This window comes from Lipophrys pholis (assembly GCF_963383615.2).
Source record: "Lipophrys pholis genome assembly, chromosome: 4".
NCBI lineage: Eukaryota > Metazoa > Chordata > Actinopteri > Blenniiformes > Blenniidae > Lipophrys > Lipophrys pholis.
The window spans coordinates 24,433,734-24,453,919 of NC_137637.1; the positions used below are offsets into that span (position 1 = coordinate 24,433,734).

The 20,186-nt window shown below is 39.6% G+C and overlaps 1 protein-coding gene across 1 annotated transcript in view; it reads left to right on the forward strand.

The window, feature by feature from the left end:
• The first annotated feature begins 7,295 nt into the window (after nucleotides 1-7,295).
• LOC308108130 (protein phosphatase 1 regulatory subunit 1A-like) overlaps nucleotides 7,296-20,186 on the forward strand; it is a 31,309-nt gene continuing 18,418 nt past the window's right edge. Inside the window, exon 1 of the mRNA XM_080460869.1 lies at nucleotides 7,296-7,715. Within this exon, the coding sequence (XP_080316995.1) occupies nucleotides 7,635-7,715 (81 nt within the window). The 5' untranslated portion in view covers nucleotides 7,296-7,634. The remainder of the gene's footprint in view (nucleotides 7,716-20,186) is intronic.

Genomic DNA, 20,186 nt, shown 5'->3' on the forward strand with positions numbered 1-20,186 from the left:
TACACGTCGCTATTCTGATCCCAGACCAAGCACTGCGTGTGTGTGTGTGGAGGGATTTTATTTGAACTGCATTACCTCAATTTGTCTTTTCTGTCCCGTTCCAGGCCCGACTTGACAACTCATGTTCAGTTACTAACAACACAAGCTGTAGTTCTCTTTATATTTTTTGTTTGATTCCGAACACAACAAAGCATGTTGAATAGTACCTGTAAAGCTGGACCTTGCACGTGAATAGTTCCCAGAAATATGTGTTGTAAATTAATTGCTGTGGTATTTGCTGTCCTTTGGTTCACAGGTCAAATGATAAAAAATATTCAAAAAAAAGAAAAGCATTGAATGTGGGAAATGCTAGCTCATTATGCGTGCTCATTGTGACTAACGCGAAGGCCTTATAAGGTTCATGATTCTTTGAGGGTTAACTTGGGTTTCTGTGATTAAAGTAAATAAACACACTTTATTGCTTCCATGTTCTAGATACTGTCACACATTTTTATTTCACCAAACTTTGATATTCTTCAATTGAATATCTCATTACATATTCATTTCTATGTTTCTGGGCTGTGAAAGCAAGCAAGCTTAAAAGTCACCTTTTAGACAGTCTTTTAAAATAATTCAATTATTCACTCATTCAGTTGTTAAAATACCTTGAAGAAGGCAAACAAAATAATAAAAAAAAAAGTATTATGACAGTATAAGTGCTCAACATCAAAACAAAATTTAAAACATAAAATAGGATAAATTGTTAATATGATGTTGGAAAGGGAAAAATAACAACCAGGCAAGGCTGAAATACAAATACAAATAAAACATTAAGATGCATATTTACATAAAAAAAAAAAAAGATTTGTTAAAATCAATAAGATAAGCTATACGGCAGACTCCAAATACCACACATTTAGTTTATGGTCAACCGACATCATTGATTGGAAAGGACACCTTGTTTCTGAGTAAAATATGCTAAATTATTATTTCATACATTCACAGTATGATATTGTACAGCAGGAATTTCCCAGGTCAAAGGTGACTCACTGTATTGCAATCAAAAATTACACAAGGCAGAAAAAAGTGCAAAACAAAACACACCAATGCCATTCCCTGCCTTTTCATACACATTTACCGCTGTTGCTCTAGAAATTCAATCACCACTTTCAGATGTAATTCTAACAAGATGTGGAATTGAGCCTTCTTTAAAAAATGTTTTTATTGTCAGTTCTCGAAAGACAGAGCAATGTGGGCCTCTTTTTTTTTTATCTCAGTCGCCCGGCAGTCATAACAGCCATCAGTCCCTCCAATAAAAATGTGACATTGCAAATATGTTCACAAATAATATTAGAAAAGACTTGGCAGGTGGCAGGTCTTCCTCTGTTTGTCCCCATCTCACCTGTGTGGATGTTTGTGACGTGTGTCTGCTGCTGATGTGCGTCTCCCCTCATGTTTCCAATTATCCCTCCTTTGTGTGTCAGTTATGACGTGATTCAGCTGTGCCTCCTCCCTTCCCCTGGGCATAACACCACGTATACACATAGCTGGGTTTTTACAAAAACTGACATTTCCCCCTCTACCTTTAAAAAGAAAATCTTCATTTATTCGGACGCGTCTATACCTGGTTCAGAGCTGCTATGAGCATGATAAACCTGTAGGGGGCAGTGTAGCAAGAAGCATGAAGCCATGACAGCCAATCAGAATACTAAAAAAAAACCGCAACATCACAAATGACGCAGGTTATTTCCTGTTCTTTCTGCGATATTTGTGCACCTTTTGTTTGTTTGGAAACGTAAAGAAGCGGAACTCCTGCTAAATGCGGCGTTAGAAAATAAAACAAAAAAAGAACAAGCATTTTCATCATATCCATTTCAATAACAGCAGTCAAACTGTAAACACGAGTTGCACAAAGATGCTGCTTGTGTTGCATACTGTGACGTAAATGCAAACCAAAAGACTGAGTTTTTCTAAATCTCCACTTTGGCCGAAGTTTTCGGATATCATCGTTTTTGCTGACTCGTAGCTGCGTTTATATGTAAACGCAAGGCCCAACCATAGAGAAATATCATCCTTTTTTAAAAAATACCCAGCTATGTGTAAACAGGGCCTCAGTATCTCTGCCTCGTTCCTTGTGTTCCTTGTTCTTTTGGACTTTATGTCTCTGATCATCCAATTGGATCCTCCCTTTGCCTTCGTGAATTGAAAATAAACTCTGTAAACTCCAGTAATTGTAAGTCTGCTTTCGGCGCCGCCATGTTCATGACAGGAGGTAAAAATCCCTGCATTAATACACTGTAATAGGACAAACCCGAAGACGGTTTGTATACGATGCCACGAGAAAGCTCATCAAATTGTGCCAGCTGGCAATGTAGTATGTACAAACACTTTCAGCTAAATTATGCAAAGAACAGCACACGAGTTCTCTGTAATCTTGCCTGAACATAACAGATATATTATATTGCAAAGATCCGACTCAACACACATTTTTCTCTTCACCAACACTTTTCTTATAGAAAATGGTCAAATTTTTCCAGCTCTCAAGGCAGAAAAGATGCAAAAAACCACCTCATTCGTGTTTTGTTTTGCAGTTTGTATTTTTTGGCAGCTCTAATCTTTAATGGGCCACCACAGCGTCATTAAAACGTACATTTTAGACCTGGCTACTTTTTTAGTGGGGCCTGAAATGAACAATCTCATGTGGAAACATGTGCTCGTATGACAAAGTGTCTTTAAATACTAGTTAATGTGTCCACTGGAGGTCACCATATATCTGTGGCTTCAGTAGGTGCATTTGTGGTACCCACATCCTGATATAAACCCACAGCTTTTGTTTGTATTGGCTTTATACTGCTATGATCAAAGATTACCTTGATAATTCTCTGAATATGATTGTGGGACTAAATATGTTTTATTACTTCCCTGTATTTACTGTGCAGTGCTACGTGAACCGGATATCCATGAAAACAAGAATGTTGCCTCAAGTGATTGCAATGTAAATTAAATGCCAATTAATAACCATTCCTGAAGCAAGAGCACTCAATAACACATTTCCTAAACCACAGACGAGAATGTAATTTAATTTGTCTGTAGTGTCTCTCTCAGATATGACAGGAATTAAAATGTGGTGAGGAGATGAAAGAGATAAATGAAAGATGAAATTTTGTTTGTAAGACTGTCACTGGACATTATTTGATTTTGCCTATTTCAAATAGGAAGAAGATGGATTTAATTTATTTTTTGTCCAGCTATCGTCTGTTTGATGTAACGTGACGCTCGGCACTCCACATGCTTGCAGAGGCTGTTGTCTTTTTAGATTTACGAGCCACCTGGGGAAGCAGCATGCAATAAGCCTGAGCACTAATTAAAACACGGCAACGTGCAATTACTCTGCACATTAACGCTTCCCACAGCCAATTACTGGGAAGGAAAGCCGGTCAATCCCCGCTTGAAAAAGTCATTTATTATGTTGACCTCTCCTATTTCTTCCACAAGACAAAATGAATAATGGCCACTGCAGATGGTAGACTATTGACAGACGACGTCTTGATTTCATCATTTTAACACTTTTTACAATCCAATCAAGGAACATTGTTGCAGGATATGTTTCATAGGTAGCCCTTGTTATCTTTGAACATTGTAACGCAGCTTTTGATTAACATTTCAGTGATTTGTGGTCCATAGGCCTGCTTAACATAAAACATTACTGTAGCTCACATTGCAACAAGGTGAACATATTTTAAATCAAATATACAACCAAAAATGTATCACTGGCCAATAATGCAATCCCCACCAGTATAGTAAAAATAAAAACAACTGAATGGCAAATTTAAGCTTTTTTATTGGCTTCACAAAGATGAAAATTTGACTGTTGAAGAGTCGCCTGCAATGAAACCAAACACTAGACCCTAAATGGTGTTCGAGCACCTCACATGGCAGCCATTATATCTGTGTGTGTGTGTGTGTGTGTGTGTGTGTGTGTGTGTGTGTGTGTGTGTGTGTGTGTGTGTGTGTGTGTGTGTGTGTGTGTGTGTGTGTGTGTGTGTGTGTGTGTGTGTGTGTGTGTGTGTGTGTGTATGACTGCTGGAGTGGTAAAATCGGCCATTATAAATTACGTCCATTTACCATTTGTCCATCACGTCCCTGCAGTTCAATGCTGAAGGAGTAACGAAACCAGCCATGACAGTGAGGACAGGTAAAATCTGAGGTAGCGAGACGCTCACAGAAACAAAGAAACAGAGCAAAGAGTGACTGGGGGCTGCTGTCAACGCAGCTGCATCCTCTGATCAGCGCAGCTGAGTTACAGAGAGACTCCACTCATATGAATTTCATGAGTCTGCAGGGGGGCTCAGGCAAAACATCTGTGTGCTCTAATGAAAACAGACAAAGAAACAAAGGGGAAAGAGAGAGAGGCAGAGCGATACAGTCGCTTTACCGATTGTTATCCGGAGTCGACTGTGCATCTCTGACCTTTTCCCCGACACTCCCACTTGCCTTTTTCCTTCATGGTCATCTTCTTGGAAGGCAGCCATGTTTAATGGCTAACAGGGAGGTCTCAAGCATTAGTGACCGTAGCACAATTTGCCACTTAGAGCACCTTTGTTGGCTACAGGGTGAGAGGATAATAGTGTTTAAAGAAACAGGCAAGGACAGTGTCAAGGGTGTAAATCGCAGAGGGGAATTTTGTTCCACATTCATTTGTTGAATTGAATTTTTCACGGTGGGAGAGCAATCATATTAATTTATATTCCAGCAATTTTTCAAGCCCCTTCAATGTCTGAGGTGGCTTATTAATAGGTTTTATGTCAATTTTATGTTGAATATTGAGGTTTTTGTAAGATGTTTGCAGAGATGCTGAATGGGATTTCTTCAAACAATTTTTTATTCCAAATCTCATCGAAAAAGAACATTATTTCTATCCGATGGGTTAGTATATTATGTTATGAATACTATGCTATAGCCCTTTAAGTGACCATACATGCCAACTTCCTCATTTTATCCAGGTTTCTTGCAAACTAACAATGATGAATGATTAATAATCACAATAGATATGATGACAAAATAGTTTTGCAATGCATTGAAATGGGTGTTGCTCCTGTATGATTTGGGGAATTTGCTTAAATAATGACGGAACACAGCACTTCTGCTTGAATCTTCTCATTGATTTGCAGAAACACTGATATACTTTACCCCGTTACCTGAGATAAGTTGTTCTTATTCCAAGTTAGGGCAATATTGTGGCACTATATTTACATACCCACAAAACAAATGACAATAGACTAACTTAGGGCATGGTTAGCAGCCGTCATTTCTAATAATATGGTAAGACAGTAGACTGAAACGAGACTAAGACAATATTGACTGAGAAATGTCAATAGGATTTTAGAACCTCTTACGGAAATCCAGTGAGTAATACATGCATTTATATATAGATTATTTATAATTATGTATTTGTAATTGTTACTTCCTCCCATTCTAGTAAGAGTAATTATATTATTCCACATTAATTCAAACAATGCTGGTGGGAGTTATTTAACAGCCCAAGCCTGTACATACAATAAATTTCACCTTTTATTTGAAATTACCTACAAATTTCAGTTTCTACACACTTATAGTTGTGACACTAATGTGGATTGTTGTCATCACATAGGTGCCTGTATTTGTTTTTTTTACTTTTTTTCTTGTATTTTACAAAATTATGACATTCCTACTCAACCTTGAAAGTGCGATAGTGTGATTATACAAAATTGATTAGTTTTTCTGGGTTTTTGTGCTGATATTTATGGGAAGTGGTGCCTGCAGCCAGCTGTGAACGCTCCCTCTCCTCCTCTTTCATACTCACAGAGCTCGTGACCTCTTATTAACACAGTTCTCCGCTTTGATGACAAAGACAGAATTCAGGATAAGTCCTACTTACAGTTGCAACATTTTATTATCACTCCTTGCTTTTTGCCACTCCTTTCCAAGCTACATGAAAAAAGAAAATGCTTCATTTGCGTGGAAATATCGGAAAAAAAAACAGCCACTGTAAACTGAAGGAAAAAGTGGATTTTGCCATTGCTTTTTATCCTTGACTGGGATTGTTGAGGGAAAATAATCACTCGCGCCATTCTCTTTGACTTTTGGAAGAAAGGAGAAAAATTTATATTAATTTCTGATTAATGATGAAGGTTATGGTTGCTTCATCACTTCTTTTAATTCACACCAAGAGTTGCATGACTGACTTGTGAAAATTAAAAAGGAACATGTGTGTTTCCACACATTTGATAGTGTTAAAAAGGTAAAGCATGACCGCCATCCTCCTGAAATATCATATAAACTTTTGCTAAAAGTAAGTGGTTTTTGATAAGTTAACAGCAAATACAAGCTAAAGATAGTTGGCAAATATCTCAGCTTTGCCATTCATCCCACAAATGCACATTCCTTGCAAATGTGGTATTTAAAAAGGGACAAAAACAATCTTTCAATAAGATAGGATTTAGTGCTCAAGAGCAAAGAATTGTACACTTGCTTGCCTTATGTGTGTAGTTTATAATAGAAAAGTTCAGTGTCTGAAGTATAATCTCTCAAGATGAGAGTAGTTAAAAAAACTGAACTAATAACACTTCTAATAATGTTGTAGTTGAGCGTCAAAAAGCGTCACAGTTGATGTTAATTCGCTCCAAAAAGATCTGCCACACCGGTAATAAGCCTGTCGGCTGGTGTCAGGTATCAGGTATCAGGGCGCAGCAGATGTGTGATGTCGGGACACTCAGGCTAAGAGGCGATCAATAAAGATTGTGCTGGTGTGGTGGCAGAGAGGACAAGCATGGCCAGTCACAAACAAAGCTTTGACAATCAGCGCACGGCTCCATTTTTCTTGTGTTCTACAATAAAAACTGTCACTTGATGATGAAAGGGAGTGCATGAAGAAGGACTTTGGGGACATAAAAACAAATTGCAATGAATTGTCAGAGGCGTAGCTAAAGTGCATTTATAGATTTAAGACTGAAGTGTAGGATGAAAACTGTGTAGGTAGTTTTTGAGCTTGTGTAGGTAGATAAGTTTAAAAATATTGGAGAAAAATAAACCCCCAGAGGCTGGATTGTGCATCTTTTTTTAATGGTAGGAGAGAGAGTGTGTAAGCATCCCTTTGTCATCCTCACTCTCTCATCAGTGCGGGAGCTGCTGCAGAACGGCCCTCAGAGATCAGGCAGCCAATGCAGGCAGAAAGAAATGTGAAGCGAGGGTGGGACTTGGTGTGGAAGGGAGGCGGGCGCAGCGAATGAGCGTGAAGGAGAGGGGCTCCTTCCCCAGAATGCCCTTGCCTGAGCGCTGGGAGTCTGAAGAGACAGAGAGGGAAGAGAGGGAGGATAGAATAGCGACACGGGCAGGTGCCGAAGACAGAAATAGTGGAAGTAGAAGAGGTTTAGGATACTAATAAAGCAAGTGGAAGATGTGCTAAAAGGGTTAAAGTACAGAGGATAGTCAGACTGAAACTCAAACAATCAGCATCTTTTTTTTTTTCCCACTGAGCTCAAGCCCACTTGTTTAATTTTTCAGCAACCTACACAGAGCTCTTTGCCCTTCTTCTTTGGTGCAGATTCTCGGTCTTCATTTACCTCCTTTTTTCCATCCTCAACATCCTGCCCTCCACTCTGACAGACAGTGACACCATGGAAACTGGGAGCCCCAGGAAGATACAGTTCACCGTCCCTCTGCTGGACACCCACCTGGACCCAGAGGCAGCTGAGCAGGTAACAAGGAGGAAAAGCTGGAGGCTCAATGTCTTTTTTTGACTGTATGAAACTGATACTCTGGTGTAATAAAGACGTAAAAGGAAGCCTCTCTCCTAACTTGGCCTACTTTGTGATGGATTCAAAACATAACTGCTTTAATCCAACAAGCAGTTACAGTCATAGCTGAAAAAACTCTACATGCCGTTTCACAGTCTGATGACAAATTAGAGAAGTCACTTTTCCATTGGGTTTTTTTTTTCCCCTCCCGTGCACTTGTTTAGTCAGGGGGTGTCTTCTGAATGAGGTGCTGATGTGAGCCTGATGAATTTACAATTGATTTCTCCACCTCCGCTCACAGTGTGGCAGCTGTGTGGAGCATCGCAGCAGCTTTTGAAAGGGGTGTTGCAGTATATTGATGCATCTCTAGAGGGTCGGTGTGATTATGTATTGTATGACCAACTCCGGGTGGCACACAGCACGGAGATGTTCGTAAAAGTAAAAAAACAAACAAAAAAAACAAAAGCGCATCATCAATTTGATACAAAACTGGAAACATATAATATGTCAGAAATCTATTTATTTTCCAAATTCAGCATCACTCCGTGACGCGAGGGCAAAGCAGTAGCAGTTAATGTACCTGTAGAGAATATAGTGAAAAGACATGTTCCAGTCCTCATTTTTATAAATATATCATGAACAGGACAGGTCATCCATAATGAATGAGCCTTGAGTGAAGCCGGCGAAGGGTTTAAGAGTCAGACTGCACCTCATTTATGTTTCTCTCCCTCTCTTTTGCCATCTCATTCTTTCTTTTCTTTTTCCCCTCTGCTGTTCACCTCCAGTTTTTCTCTCTGTGGCTGTGAGATGTCAGTTGACTGTTTTATGTGTCCGCTGCAGTGTGTGACGGTTTGCCCCTCTGAGGTTGTTTTATGGGCTTGTTTGAGAGTGCGGTGTAAGTTTTAAGATGCAGCTGCCGATGTGACTCTGCCGTTCACGCGTTTCAAATGTGATAAATGGTGTGGAAAATGTGTTGCAATGTGCAGAGAGTGGGGTTTGATAAGCATTCGCCGACACAAACGTTTAATGAATGAGCTTTAGCTGTGTTCAGTGAGGGAGACAGATGGTGTAACATCTGGATCGTGCTTCCATCTTCTGTTTCATGTCACTGTCATGTCCACATTTGCATAAAAGCTTGAAGAAGCTGGAGAAGATTACTTCATTATTCACCTGAAAGAGCAGTGACATGCACACTTTTTCACAAAAAAAAACAAAAAGTGGTTTGAGGTGAAATTTGAGGCTATTCTTATTTCCTTTTCTGTAGTTTGGCAGATTGTACAATGTTTTCTTACTACTGAAAACAAAAAAATGCAGAAGGAATCCTTCACTCTAATTTACCATGACGCGTTATACTCCTCAGAGAGACATCTTCTAGAAGTTAGAGGAAATGAAATCGCATGGAAGGACTGACGGATGAGGGGAAAAGATATTGCGTTGCTCAAAAACGAAATGCATACATCTTGTTGGTTTTTTCTGTTAACGAGTTAAGAATTCAAGATTTAGTGCATGAAAACATGCTGCACTCTGGTATTTGATCATTTACAAGCACACTTGATGCTCGCAGTAACAAATCAATGTGTTTTGTATATGAACAACATAAGTGCTACTGTTGTAGATTGTAGGGTCTGGAGTCAGAGTTATCTTTTTGAATCAGTGGTTCCCAACCTTTTTTCCATGGAGCCAATCAGATTTTCTTTATAAGACACAAAGACATAGGGTTCCCCTGTAATTGCTGGGGTACACCCAGGGGACCCCAAGTTGGGAACCTCTGATTTCAATAAGTGGAAAAGGAAACCCATGTGAACCTTTAAAATGTTGGAGTTTTCTTCATGACTTGGTCTAAAATGTGAGTTTCAGACACGAAATAGTGTGAACCATGAATAAATTGACTAGTTGATCTCCTATACATCATATCTGCATTTTCACTCTTCTGTTTATCCTTCTGTTCAGCCACGTTGATTCTTCAACATTTGTATTGAACCGAGGTCTTCTTACTACTGAAGCCTTTCTCATAATGCACAACGGGATACCTTTTTATGTTATCACAGATGTTACTCAGTATTACATGATGTGGCCAAAAGAAGAACTCACACTTTTTCCTATTTCTATGAACCGAAGAAAGATAACATAGTTACTCAGTTTCGTGGTTCGAATGACCAGCAAAACGTCTACATGCAAGAATCTCCTTGGAAACTGTGACAGCTTATGCTGCTGTCGTGACTCCAGCAAGCTATTTCTGAAAACTACTGACTGTTAGAGAGCCAGTGGAGGAAGGACATATTTCAAATTCACAGTGTGTGCACTTTTACACGAGTACTTAAATGTGTTATTTAAGGACCTTATGTTCGCAAACTCCAAATGTATGACTGCATTTACTGGTAAGATTGGAAAGAACATTGATCTCCTAAAATGCATTAAACCATGTTTCCATCATGTAGTCATGCTCTGCACTAGATTGTGTTGACAATGGATCATAGATAATAGTTCTGTTATTAATAATATCAAATCATACCTGGTGGCAACAGGCCAGAGATCACAAACACCAAAGCACAAAAGTTGTACCAAATGTCTAAAAACGATCTGCTCTGCTTCTAAAATGCTGCATGTGGGAACTGCAGACATACATGTGATCAAATATACATTTAATAAAAAGAATCAAACACAGTTCAGTAGTATCTGATTGAAATTGGGTTCACATAGAACTGGTGGTGGGCAGGGGTCTTGCTCCAGGACCCCCAGGCCCCAGTGCGTTTGAGACTGTTGGAGGAAACCGGAGGAAACTCGGAGAAAACATGCAAACTCCACACAGAAAGGACCATGGTCGTCTTGCTGGGAGGCGAGAACGCCAACTCCTGAGCCACCGTGCGGCCATATTGCACATCTTCGTATTCAATTGTGCTGATGCATTGTTGCAATGCATGTTTTTCTCCTTTAACTTGATTCTGAAAGATACAAAGGTGATTCAGTTTGCACAGCTCTGTATCTGGATGTCAGGGAGTTGGTGTCCACTGTCTGTACATATTTATTTGCACATCTGATCCCAGGTTTCAGTCATTCAAAATAGGGGATTAAACACCTCCGCCCTGGCCTTTAGCAGCTGATCTCCTGTTGGCTGCACACAAGGGAAGTCCATCTCACTTGTTCTGGAAATACTCCAGAGAGTTCGAAGCTCACAACTTCAATAAGCATGACCATGGTTTGCCTGATTGCCACTGGGGCATTATCCTTTTAAGATAGGATTTTACTTTTCTGCTCAGACTGCTGTGAATGGCCACAGAGCCTGAATGGCCTGCTGGAGTATACGTGTGCACTCAAGTATACTCCGGTTTGTGTCTTTAGGACACAGGAAACCAGGACAGACAGCCCATCTGGGCTGATATGAAAGTGAATAAAAGAAAGTAACCAAAAGGGATCTTGAGATGTGATGAGTAAATAAATGGAAAAAGTAGGTGTTTGTAAGCATGCTTATACATTTTGAGGCGTGGGGCTTCACCCGTGGTTCAGTAATTCGTGTATCCTGATATCTCGCAGCATGGTAAATCCGCCTCCGTGGAGACCTGTACGTCAGTCACAACAACCTCTCCGACTCTTCTTCACAACAAAGACAAGAAAAAAACATCCCCAGACACACTTATTCTCTTATCTCTATTTAACAGCCTGTACCACAGAGTCTTCACCTTGAGTTTAATGTGTACTTATTAGCATAAACAGACTATATACCCAACAGAGGCCCAAGAACAGATGGTGTCACTGGAAGACTATTTCTTGTACTTTTTGTGTTACTCTTTAATATAGCAATAACAATCCATATTGAACACGTTATTTTACAATTAGCGTAATGATTTTGAGGTTTGGGAAATATACCCAGGCAAATCACGCAACCAGTACTCCTGTTATCATTCATGTCTTAGTTCCTGGAGGTATGTTGTGTTAGTTTCTTAAATCAAACACTCTACTTCAATAGTTTTGTGTCCTGCCTACACAGTACTATTATTGTCAGACCTGGTGGAACCACTTTAGTCAAACAAGTTGGGATTAATAAAGTCTTCACTTCTCTTCCTCAGTACACCCCCTGTGTATCCCAGCACTTTATGATCCCGTCAAACCAGGCACAAGGTTGCAAGGCTTGATGTCCTTGAATGAAATGGTCCAGCTTTTCACATCTAGATGTGCGAGTCGGTGACCACAAATGAAAACAAACAGCCTCGAAGGAGGCGGTCTACCTACACGTACAACAACTGATGCACAAACTCCCATAAAATTGCAACGCATTGGGCTCACACCTCCCCCACTGCGTCAATGAACTGACCCCTTTTCAGATGAGTGGCAGGAGTGCTTTCTCATGCAGAGCTGTTGTCCGTCAGAGTGAAGGCGTTGGGTACATTCTGTTACCTTTCCATAAACAAAGGTTGAGCTCGTCTCCTGCCTTCAGCTCCCTAAAAAACTAAATTGCAGAATTTAGCATCCAGAACAAAAATCACATTTTACGTATATAGCATGTTAAACTATGTTTTAGCGATAACCCGTCTAGCTCCCGACTTATGCTTTGGCTGTAAATAGACTTGATACCGTGATGCTTTTGCAGCTCCAACACAGATATCTCAAAATTTCAAGCCACTTACATTTCAATGATTTGTTTTCATTAGACTTCTGCATCAAAAAAGTTGACAATATTTATAACCTACATAACTCACCGTAAAGTTAATTACATTTGTTTTAGCTCTTTTAACTTTGTGAGAAAAATGTGACTGAAATCTTTGTTTGGAGGTGTGATCTTAAGGTCTAATCTCAATGATTTAAGATGACTGCATGCTTCATAAACCACAGTCATAGATGAAAGCAATATGTTCCTCATTAGTAGTAACTTTGTGATATACTGAGGTAATTAATTTTATTACAGACTGTTCACGGCCATCCTGAATACCCTTGTTAATATTCCCCATGCTGACATTGAAGTTTAACTTTGTCCTTGAATGAGAACAAAACAATGAAATGGCCTTCTTGCATGTCTTCATTGAGGGGATTCTTTCAGTCATTTCTGAGCACTGCATATTGTAATTTGCACAATATGCATTTCTTTCAGTCATTTACTGTTTTTAAAAAGCATTTTTTGTTTGGATTCTTATGCATATTACGTTTGTTTGTTTGTCAAGCTTTGTTCATATTTACATGCTTAACCAGAAAGACTGTGATGAGTGTCCCCGAAAAGAAATCTGAATGCATAACTAAAAGATTATGGGAGAAAATAATGTTTTATTGTCAACATTGGGCCTGATCTACTAAAGCTTTGCCAGCTTATAAACAGATGTGAATATGATCTCACACACATGCAGGTGAAAGCTAATCTACTAATTGCATACCGAGTATTGTGTCCGACAGACAAACAAAATAAAGCACACTATTTAGTCAGCGTTTAAAATAGAAATAAGTGAAAACAAACTCAGAGATACTGTTGGCTAAATCAGTAAACGAGCTATGCCTGAAACACTGACAGCAGCAGATGTTTTATGAGACCAATTCATTCCACTTGTATCGGTACCATACAACAACAGCCGGGAAGTGGGCCGTGAACGGTTAGATCTTGGTTTCTTTTCTGTTACATCAGAGCATAATTGAAGACCTCTGTGATCCAGCACAACGCTTAAAAAAGAAAATTATATATATATATATATGTTGTATTTCCTATTAAAAATTTAAAGTGGTCTTGGATGTATGAGTTGACGGAAATCGATACTGCATCTTTCCTGCTGCCTCTGTTCTGTACCAGGTTGTGTGATATGAGTCAATGAGAAAGGAGATAATAAACGCGGGGCTGTCAAGGAGGGAAAAAAAGGCTGATAGAAAGTGAGAGGGAGGCAGAGGACCGAGGAAACTCGGATAAAAGAAAGAGGGAATCAGTGATGTGGAGTTTCTAAGAGTGACTATAATTCCTCCTATTCAGAGCCAATTGAGACCACAGTTGGAGAGTGCCTGTGAGGATTTGTTATAGCTGAGCAGTGATTTTGACTGACACTGATACTGGATCTTTGACGGGAACTTTCAACCACATTTACCAATCAAATAGAAAATCTTTGAAAAATGATTTTAGCCTGTATTTCTTTCATTTCTAATTAGTTTCTGATTCGTGTTGCGGCTCAGTTCTGCTGAAGGTCAAAGAGTGTCTCCGCTATTAAGGAGACTCCAAAAATATAGGATAACTGAGTTTGGGTTAATGGGATAACTTCACCCCTCACGTTTAGCGGGCTTCGTATTACATCGGTCGCCTCTATAAATTATGAGTTTGGTATTTTGTGATAAGAAAAACCACCAAGGTCGATCTTGCTGAAAACCTTCACGTCTCCAGTTCAGGCACATCGGCTCCACTGAGAAGAAATGTCGCAGGTCATAATGAATGCTGGCGAAAGCGTTCAGAATGTTAAACATTCGCACTTTTGGAAAAATGCTCATGCTAACATTTCATGATCAATATCTTTTGTAAGAAGGAGAAAAATGCTCAAAAACCGATCTGCTGTCAGGTGCTCACTACAGAAACCAATTTAGTTTGGTCTGTGCTTAAAAGCAAAACCTATTGCTAATAAATGTATAATCATAATGCAGTTAGGTGTGTCAATACATTTTGTCTAAAGACTTTTCAAACAGTACTGTCATTAGTGCATTAACTATTTGACAGGATTTTGAGAGGGCTAATAATATGTGTTATTAGTTTCTTACATAATAGTCCAAAAACATGCTTGTGTGGTTAATTGACGAGTCTAAATAACTCACAAGTGTGAACTCCTTTAACCCTGAACCGGATAAAGCAGTGTACAGGATGGATGGATGGATCAATAATTTCTCACTGTCTTGAAGCGTACCAATTCACTCAGCAGCAAAGTCACTAATTAAAGTTGCATCAAAATACTTTATGGGAAAGTGTGGGTCACACAGGGAGAGGTGGTTAGCATGATTTGCGTCACTATTAGTCATATGGACGCATATGCAATATATCAATTTCAGAACAACACTCATACCAATAAAAAGGAGATAAAAACACGCAAATTCAACATGGACAAGGATTACTGGGGAAGGAAAACTCACTTCTAACGGGAGGAAACCTCCAGCAGCTTCATTTATGAGAATGAATATTTTCATATTTTGTAAAAATGCAGGGGGAGAGTTTGGGATCAGGGACTTTTCTTGTGGAGCTTGCATGTTCTCCCTGTATCCATGCGAGAGTTTCCCCCAGGTACTACAATGTTGTCGTACTACCTAAAAATATGCGTTTCCCCAACTGTTTTTTCATATTTGCCCTTTGAGTGGTGACGTGTCCAGGGTGGATCTTGGCGTCATCGGTAGTCAGTTGGAAGAGTTCAGCCACCAGGGACAATCAGGGTCTAATGTACTGGAGGTGTGTGCATATCAAAACAAGTACAAACTAATTTCCCACTGACAAGCATGTCTGACAGATGCACACATAGACCATGCATTATTTCAAACTGCTGGGAGGAATTTTTTTCTAATACATTAATATACATAATGTGATTTAAAATGCCTGAAAAGGCTTGCCTCGTTTACCATTGCATCTGATTTTGACTTGCTTGTAAAGTTGGAGCACATCAGCTCAAACCTTTTTATGTTAGATGCAATTCACTTATGTGACACTCTTCCACTGCTTCAGCATTCTCCAAGGTGCTTTACAGTGTTACTCAAGTTCACCCATTCTCACGGACCCGCACCCACCAATGGTGACAGCTGCCACGCAAAGTGCTCAGTCCATCCACTGGGAGCAATTCGGGGATCTGTGTCTCACTTCAGTACACTTCGACATACAAGACTGACCCTGCAACCCTTCGATTAAGCGACGACATGCTCTACCACCTGAGCCACAGACGCCATTACTGCAGTGAGGGTCATTTCCACAGCTGGCTTCCCATGACATTTTGTTTTCAGAGTTTATAGTAAAATATATACTGTGTTGTACTTTGAATTTGGGACGGTCTACACACGGAGGGGATGACATGGTTCTTCCAGTCACTACTTCTCTATTAAGTGAGCAACACACACAGCAACTTGCCCCGGTGGTACTTCCTCAACCTCCATCCAAGTGTCTGGGCGGCTCCTCCCTTTATGGGGGAAGAGAGATGATCAGCCTCCAACCATCTGCAGCTGAGGCCCATCACCTCGCTACATTTCCTCCAGACTCGTTTGCCATCACACTCTGATGCGCTTTGGTAACTTTTTCTACCAGCAAGTCCATATCCATTGTGTCACATTTAATTCTGGTGATCCATACAATCACTCTGCGGTGAACGCAAGCAGAAGAATATGGAAATGATACCATTTCCAGCAGGTCATTCTTGTGCAAACAGGGTCATGAAAACTGAGACGGCAATTTATTGGGCTTAACATGGAGTTTAGTGCGCTTTATGAAGGATCTCAGCAAATCAGTTGAATAAAGCCGATGGGAAGATGAATGGAACGGCAATGCCGTAGTTAATTTTGGAATTATGCCTCGTCTTTTGTGCTTGCACAGTGGGGTCATTAGGAGCATCCAGACAGCAGAGTTAAGCCCATATAACATTGGGCTTCAGCACAAAAAAGTAATGACTCCGCTGCTTCGTGGTCTGACCTACATTTTCCAACTCAGGCTATTTTGTTCTCTGTCTCCCTGACCCACACACTCAATAAGAATGCAAGGCTTTTGCTGCCCACCCATCACTTCTCCAGTTTGTGTCTGTTGTTGTTAGAACAGCACTGCATTTCTGAATGGACCGTGGGTTGAAAGTCAAGCTCGGTGGTTGGAGGGACGAGCCTGTCTAATAAGCAGCAGGGACTTTGCTGTGCTGCCGGGTGGGAAGAATGACAATGACTCTGGGTATAATCAGTTCTACACAGCTACGCCACGTTGTGCTTTAATGTGGGCCGGCGGGGTGGATTTTCTTGCGAGACAAACACACATGCGACTAAAATATTAGTATGCAGTTTACAGTGGATGCAAGAGTACTTATTGAAAGGACTACGTTCAAGACCAAAGCCCGCAGTGCAAACAAAATTGACTTGTAAGTTGTCAAAATACAAGATTAAACGGTAACGTCAATGAGAAAAAATATTGAAATACACTAACATTCTTTCATTTTTTTATACTGCTTTATCCTGTGCAGGGTTGCAAAGCACTTACACAATTGCAAAAAAAAAAAACATCCTTGTGAGACAATTATTGATTGTAATACAACTACTTGAGAAGACCTTGTCTTGGGAATCAATTGTCCAACAACAGTGTTAGAATTCAACATAAACACGTTTTTTTTTATTAATTATCCACTAGGAGATTCAAAGGTGACCTGTATATTTTCAGGACTTCTGGCTTCTTGTTTGAAATTCCTAGGATATAGACTTGACTTTTCTGTCTTCTGTCTTGACTTTTCCTACCCCTTCTCCAATATTTAATAGTTATAAATAATAATTATCTTTTGTATTGAAAATAGTATTATATATGTATATATAACAATAGGAATGTTATCTAATATATATATATATATATATATATATATATATATATATATATATATATATATATATATATATATATATATATATATATATATATATATATATATATATATATATATATATATATATATATATATATATATACAAAATGTCAAGTTTGCATTCATATACATTCATTCACACAGTGCTCCACTTCCCAATATGCCTGTAAACACCCAAACTCTATATATAGAAATATATCTACAATTACTCATGTATAATCCTGTTTACAGTGCAAGAGACACCCTATAGTTTCTTCACCGTTCTTCATCCCTGTATTCGGTTAATATTTTAAGTTTGAGCCTTTTTTTAAACAGTCTCATGCTTGGACATTGTTTCAGGTCTTGATTACTATTAGGTTTGTAAATATATTATCTATTAATGTAGCACTGTGAGACGTTATTCTACTGGGTCTGGTGATTTTAGAAGGAAGACTCAGACTGTACATCGTAACAAAAAACTCTATTGTTGGTTTGTGATTATTTGTGTTTCTTCAACCCAATCCCTGAATATTTCCAAGTTGGAAGCTGCTGTTGTCATTTTCTCGACCAATTTATATTTCAGGTCTATACCCACATATATAGCTACCCCTCCACCAGCCTCCCCCTCTCTGTTCAACATTGCCACATGCAAATGTAGTTTAAGGAAATTGCACCCCGTCCTCCTTTAAATGTGTTTTGGGTGTAATTAAGCAACTGGATTCCTATTTCTATACACTGATTTATTTCCTGTTAATCAAAACTAAATTGCTTTCCACTGACTCAAAGCTCAGGCTTCTGCCAAAATGCCAACCTCAGCTGTATCTGTGCCTCTGTGATGGCATATTTCCAGTTGAGACATGGATACAGAGTGGAGAAGGTTGCAGTGTTACAGGGAACAGTGAATAGCTGACTCGCATCTCCTTATTTGAGCTCAGTAATTTACTCATTGACCGAGTATTCAAAGCAACAGAGCACCATTGCTGCATGTTAAAGAAAAGAATAGAAAAGACCCTGAGTATCTCTTCTTATTCACAAGCTTCCTGTATATCTTGGTCGTGATTTCAAAGGCGATGGAATCTCCTCAACCTGAATACCTCATTAGACTGTCTTACCACTGACTGTGCTCATTTTTCCTTACTGCACATTCTTTCTGGAGCCACATCTGTATTGCATGTCATGACAGTGTGATGCCAATCAATCAAAGCCTGTGCAGAACTCCTGTTACGTTTGTGAGTGTGTGTGTGTGTGCGCGTGTGTGTGTGTGTGCGCTTTGAGAGATAAACTGAAAACAGGGAAACAAATCAAGTGCAAAAAAAATAAAAAATTGCCCAATTGGATTGTAGTCCAAGGACATTGTATTTAGGTCATTTTTAGACTTTTTCATCCTTAAAGAAAAGCATTTATCCACCGACACACTTAAACTGTCAGAACTAATGCTCTTTGATCCAGCAGTGTTGGGACATCAGTTTACGATTGCACCTGCACAGGAGGACAGAAGCTGATATGACATGCAGCATTAGTCAGCAGGTCTGTCAACTCAGAGTTCATGCTATGCGTGTACCTCCCTTATTCACATGTGCACGCATACATGTCTGCAATAGTGTGTATACAATTGCTTGTCTATTCATATTGTCGTCACACCTTTCACAGTCATGGTACAATAAAAAAATATTGAAATGTCGTAAATTGATCCTGGAGGCAACGAAAAATGAATTACTGTGATTTTCCAATGAAATCTTTGTACATAAAAGATGATTTCATTTTACAACATAAACATCATATTGACTCTCAAACTACTAACCCTGAGCTAAAGCCTTGAATATATTGAAATATCATGATAATTCTCTGAAAATGAGAGTGAATTGATGCTACCTGTCACTAAGGCAACAGTCTGGTGTATTAAAGAGATGAACTCAGACTGAAAGATTCTGCAATTAAATTAAATTACGGCAAAAAGCATACACCAATTTGATTAATTTTTTTCAAACATAGCTTTTTGATTAAATTATTGCCATTCAAAAACAAGTCATGTTTCCACATATGTTTATAGACAGTGCCGGGCTTCATGTTATACTTGCATGTTTGGGCTTTTTGTGACAGAACAAATACATAGTGTTTTTTTTAGGACACGTAGATCAACGTCTGTTTTCAGACTAAGGACAGTGTCTTGTGCGAGCTTTCAATAGAAATCCAGATCATTTAATTGTTACAGCAGGGCTGCATATCACTACAGTGGTTAGCAGGCAGCTTGCACGTTCTTGCATGCGTGGGTTTTCTCTGCATATTCCGGTCTACTCCTACAGTCCAAAGAATTGGTGAGTTTTCCCTCTGTTGTGAGTGTGATTGTTTATCCCTCTGTCGTTTGTCCTGTGATGGACTGGTGACCTAGTGCAGGCTATACTCCGCTTTTGCTCATATCCCACCTGGATGTAGAATAAAAGATGGATGGAAAACCCTGCTTGTTTCATCACAAACTTCTACACAGAATTTTCTATTCCCTGGAAGAGATCCCTTAGACTAGAGCTCTCAACGAGCTCGCTACTGAGCAGCTCGGTGAAATGTTCATGTCCCTTCATGCCTAGTCCCACAGTGGTTAATTCAGCCACACTCCACCAGACGTGAGCCAAGAGCTGGTAGGAGGTGGCAGACTGCCCTGCTGATCTCACTGCATCAGCACTGCAGGACCCCAACATTGCTCTTGTCCAGCCCAGGCATCTTCAAAAGTCTGTTACTATTCAGCGTGAAAGATGTACCAGACAGACCTGCTCTGGTCTGACAGCAGGAACTGGCTGGCACTTTAACCCCGCACCTGGTCATGTGGAGAGAGCGCTCAACTCTCTCCGGTGAGTTGAATAACAGGAAAATGCAAATGTCAGTGTGCTGTGAATTAGCATTTTGATAGGCGGAGTCAATACATCCCATT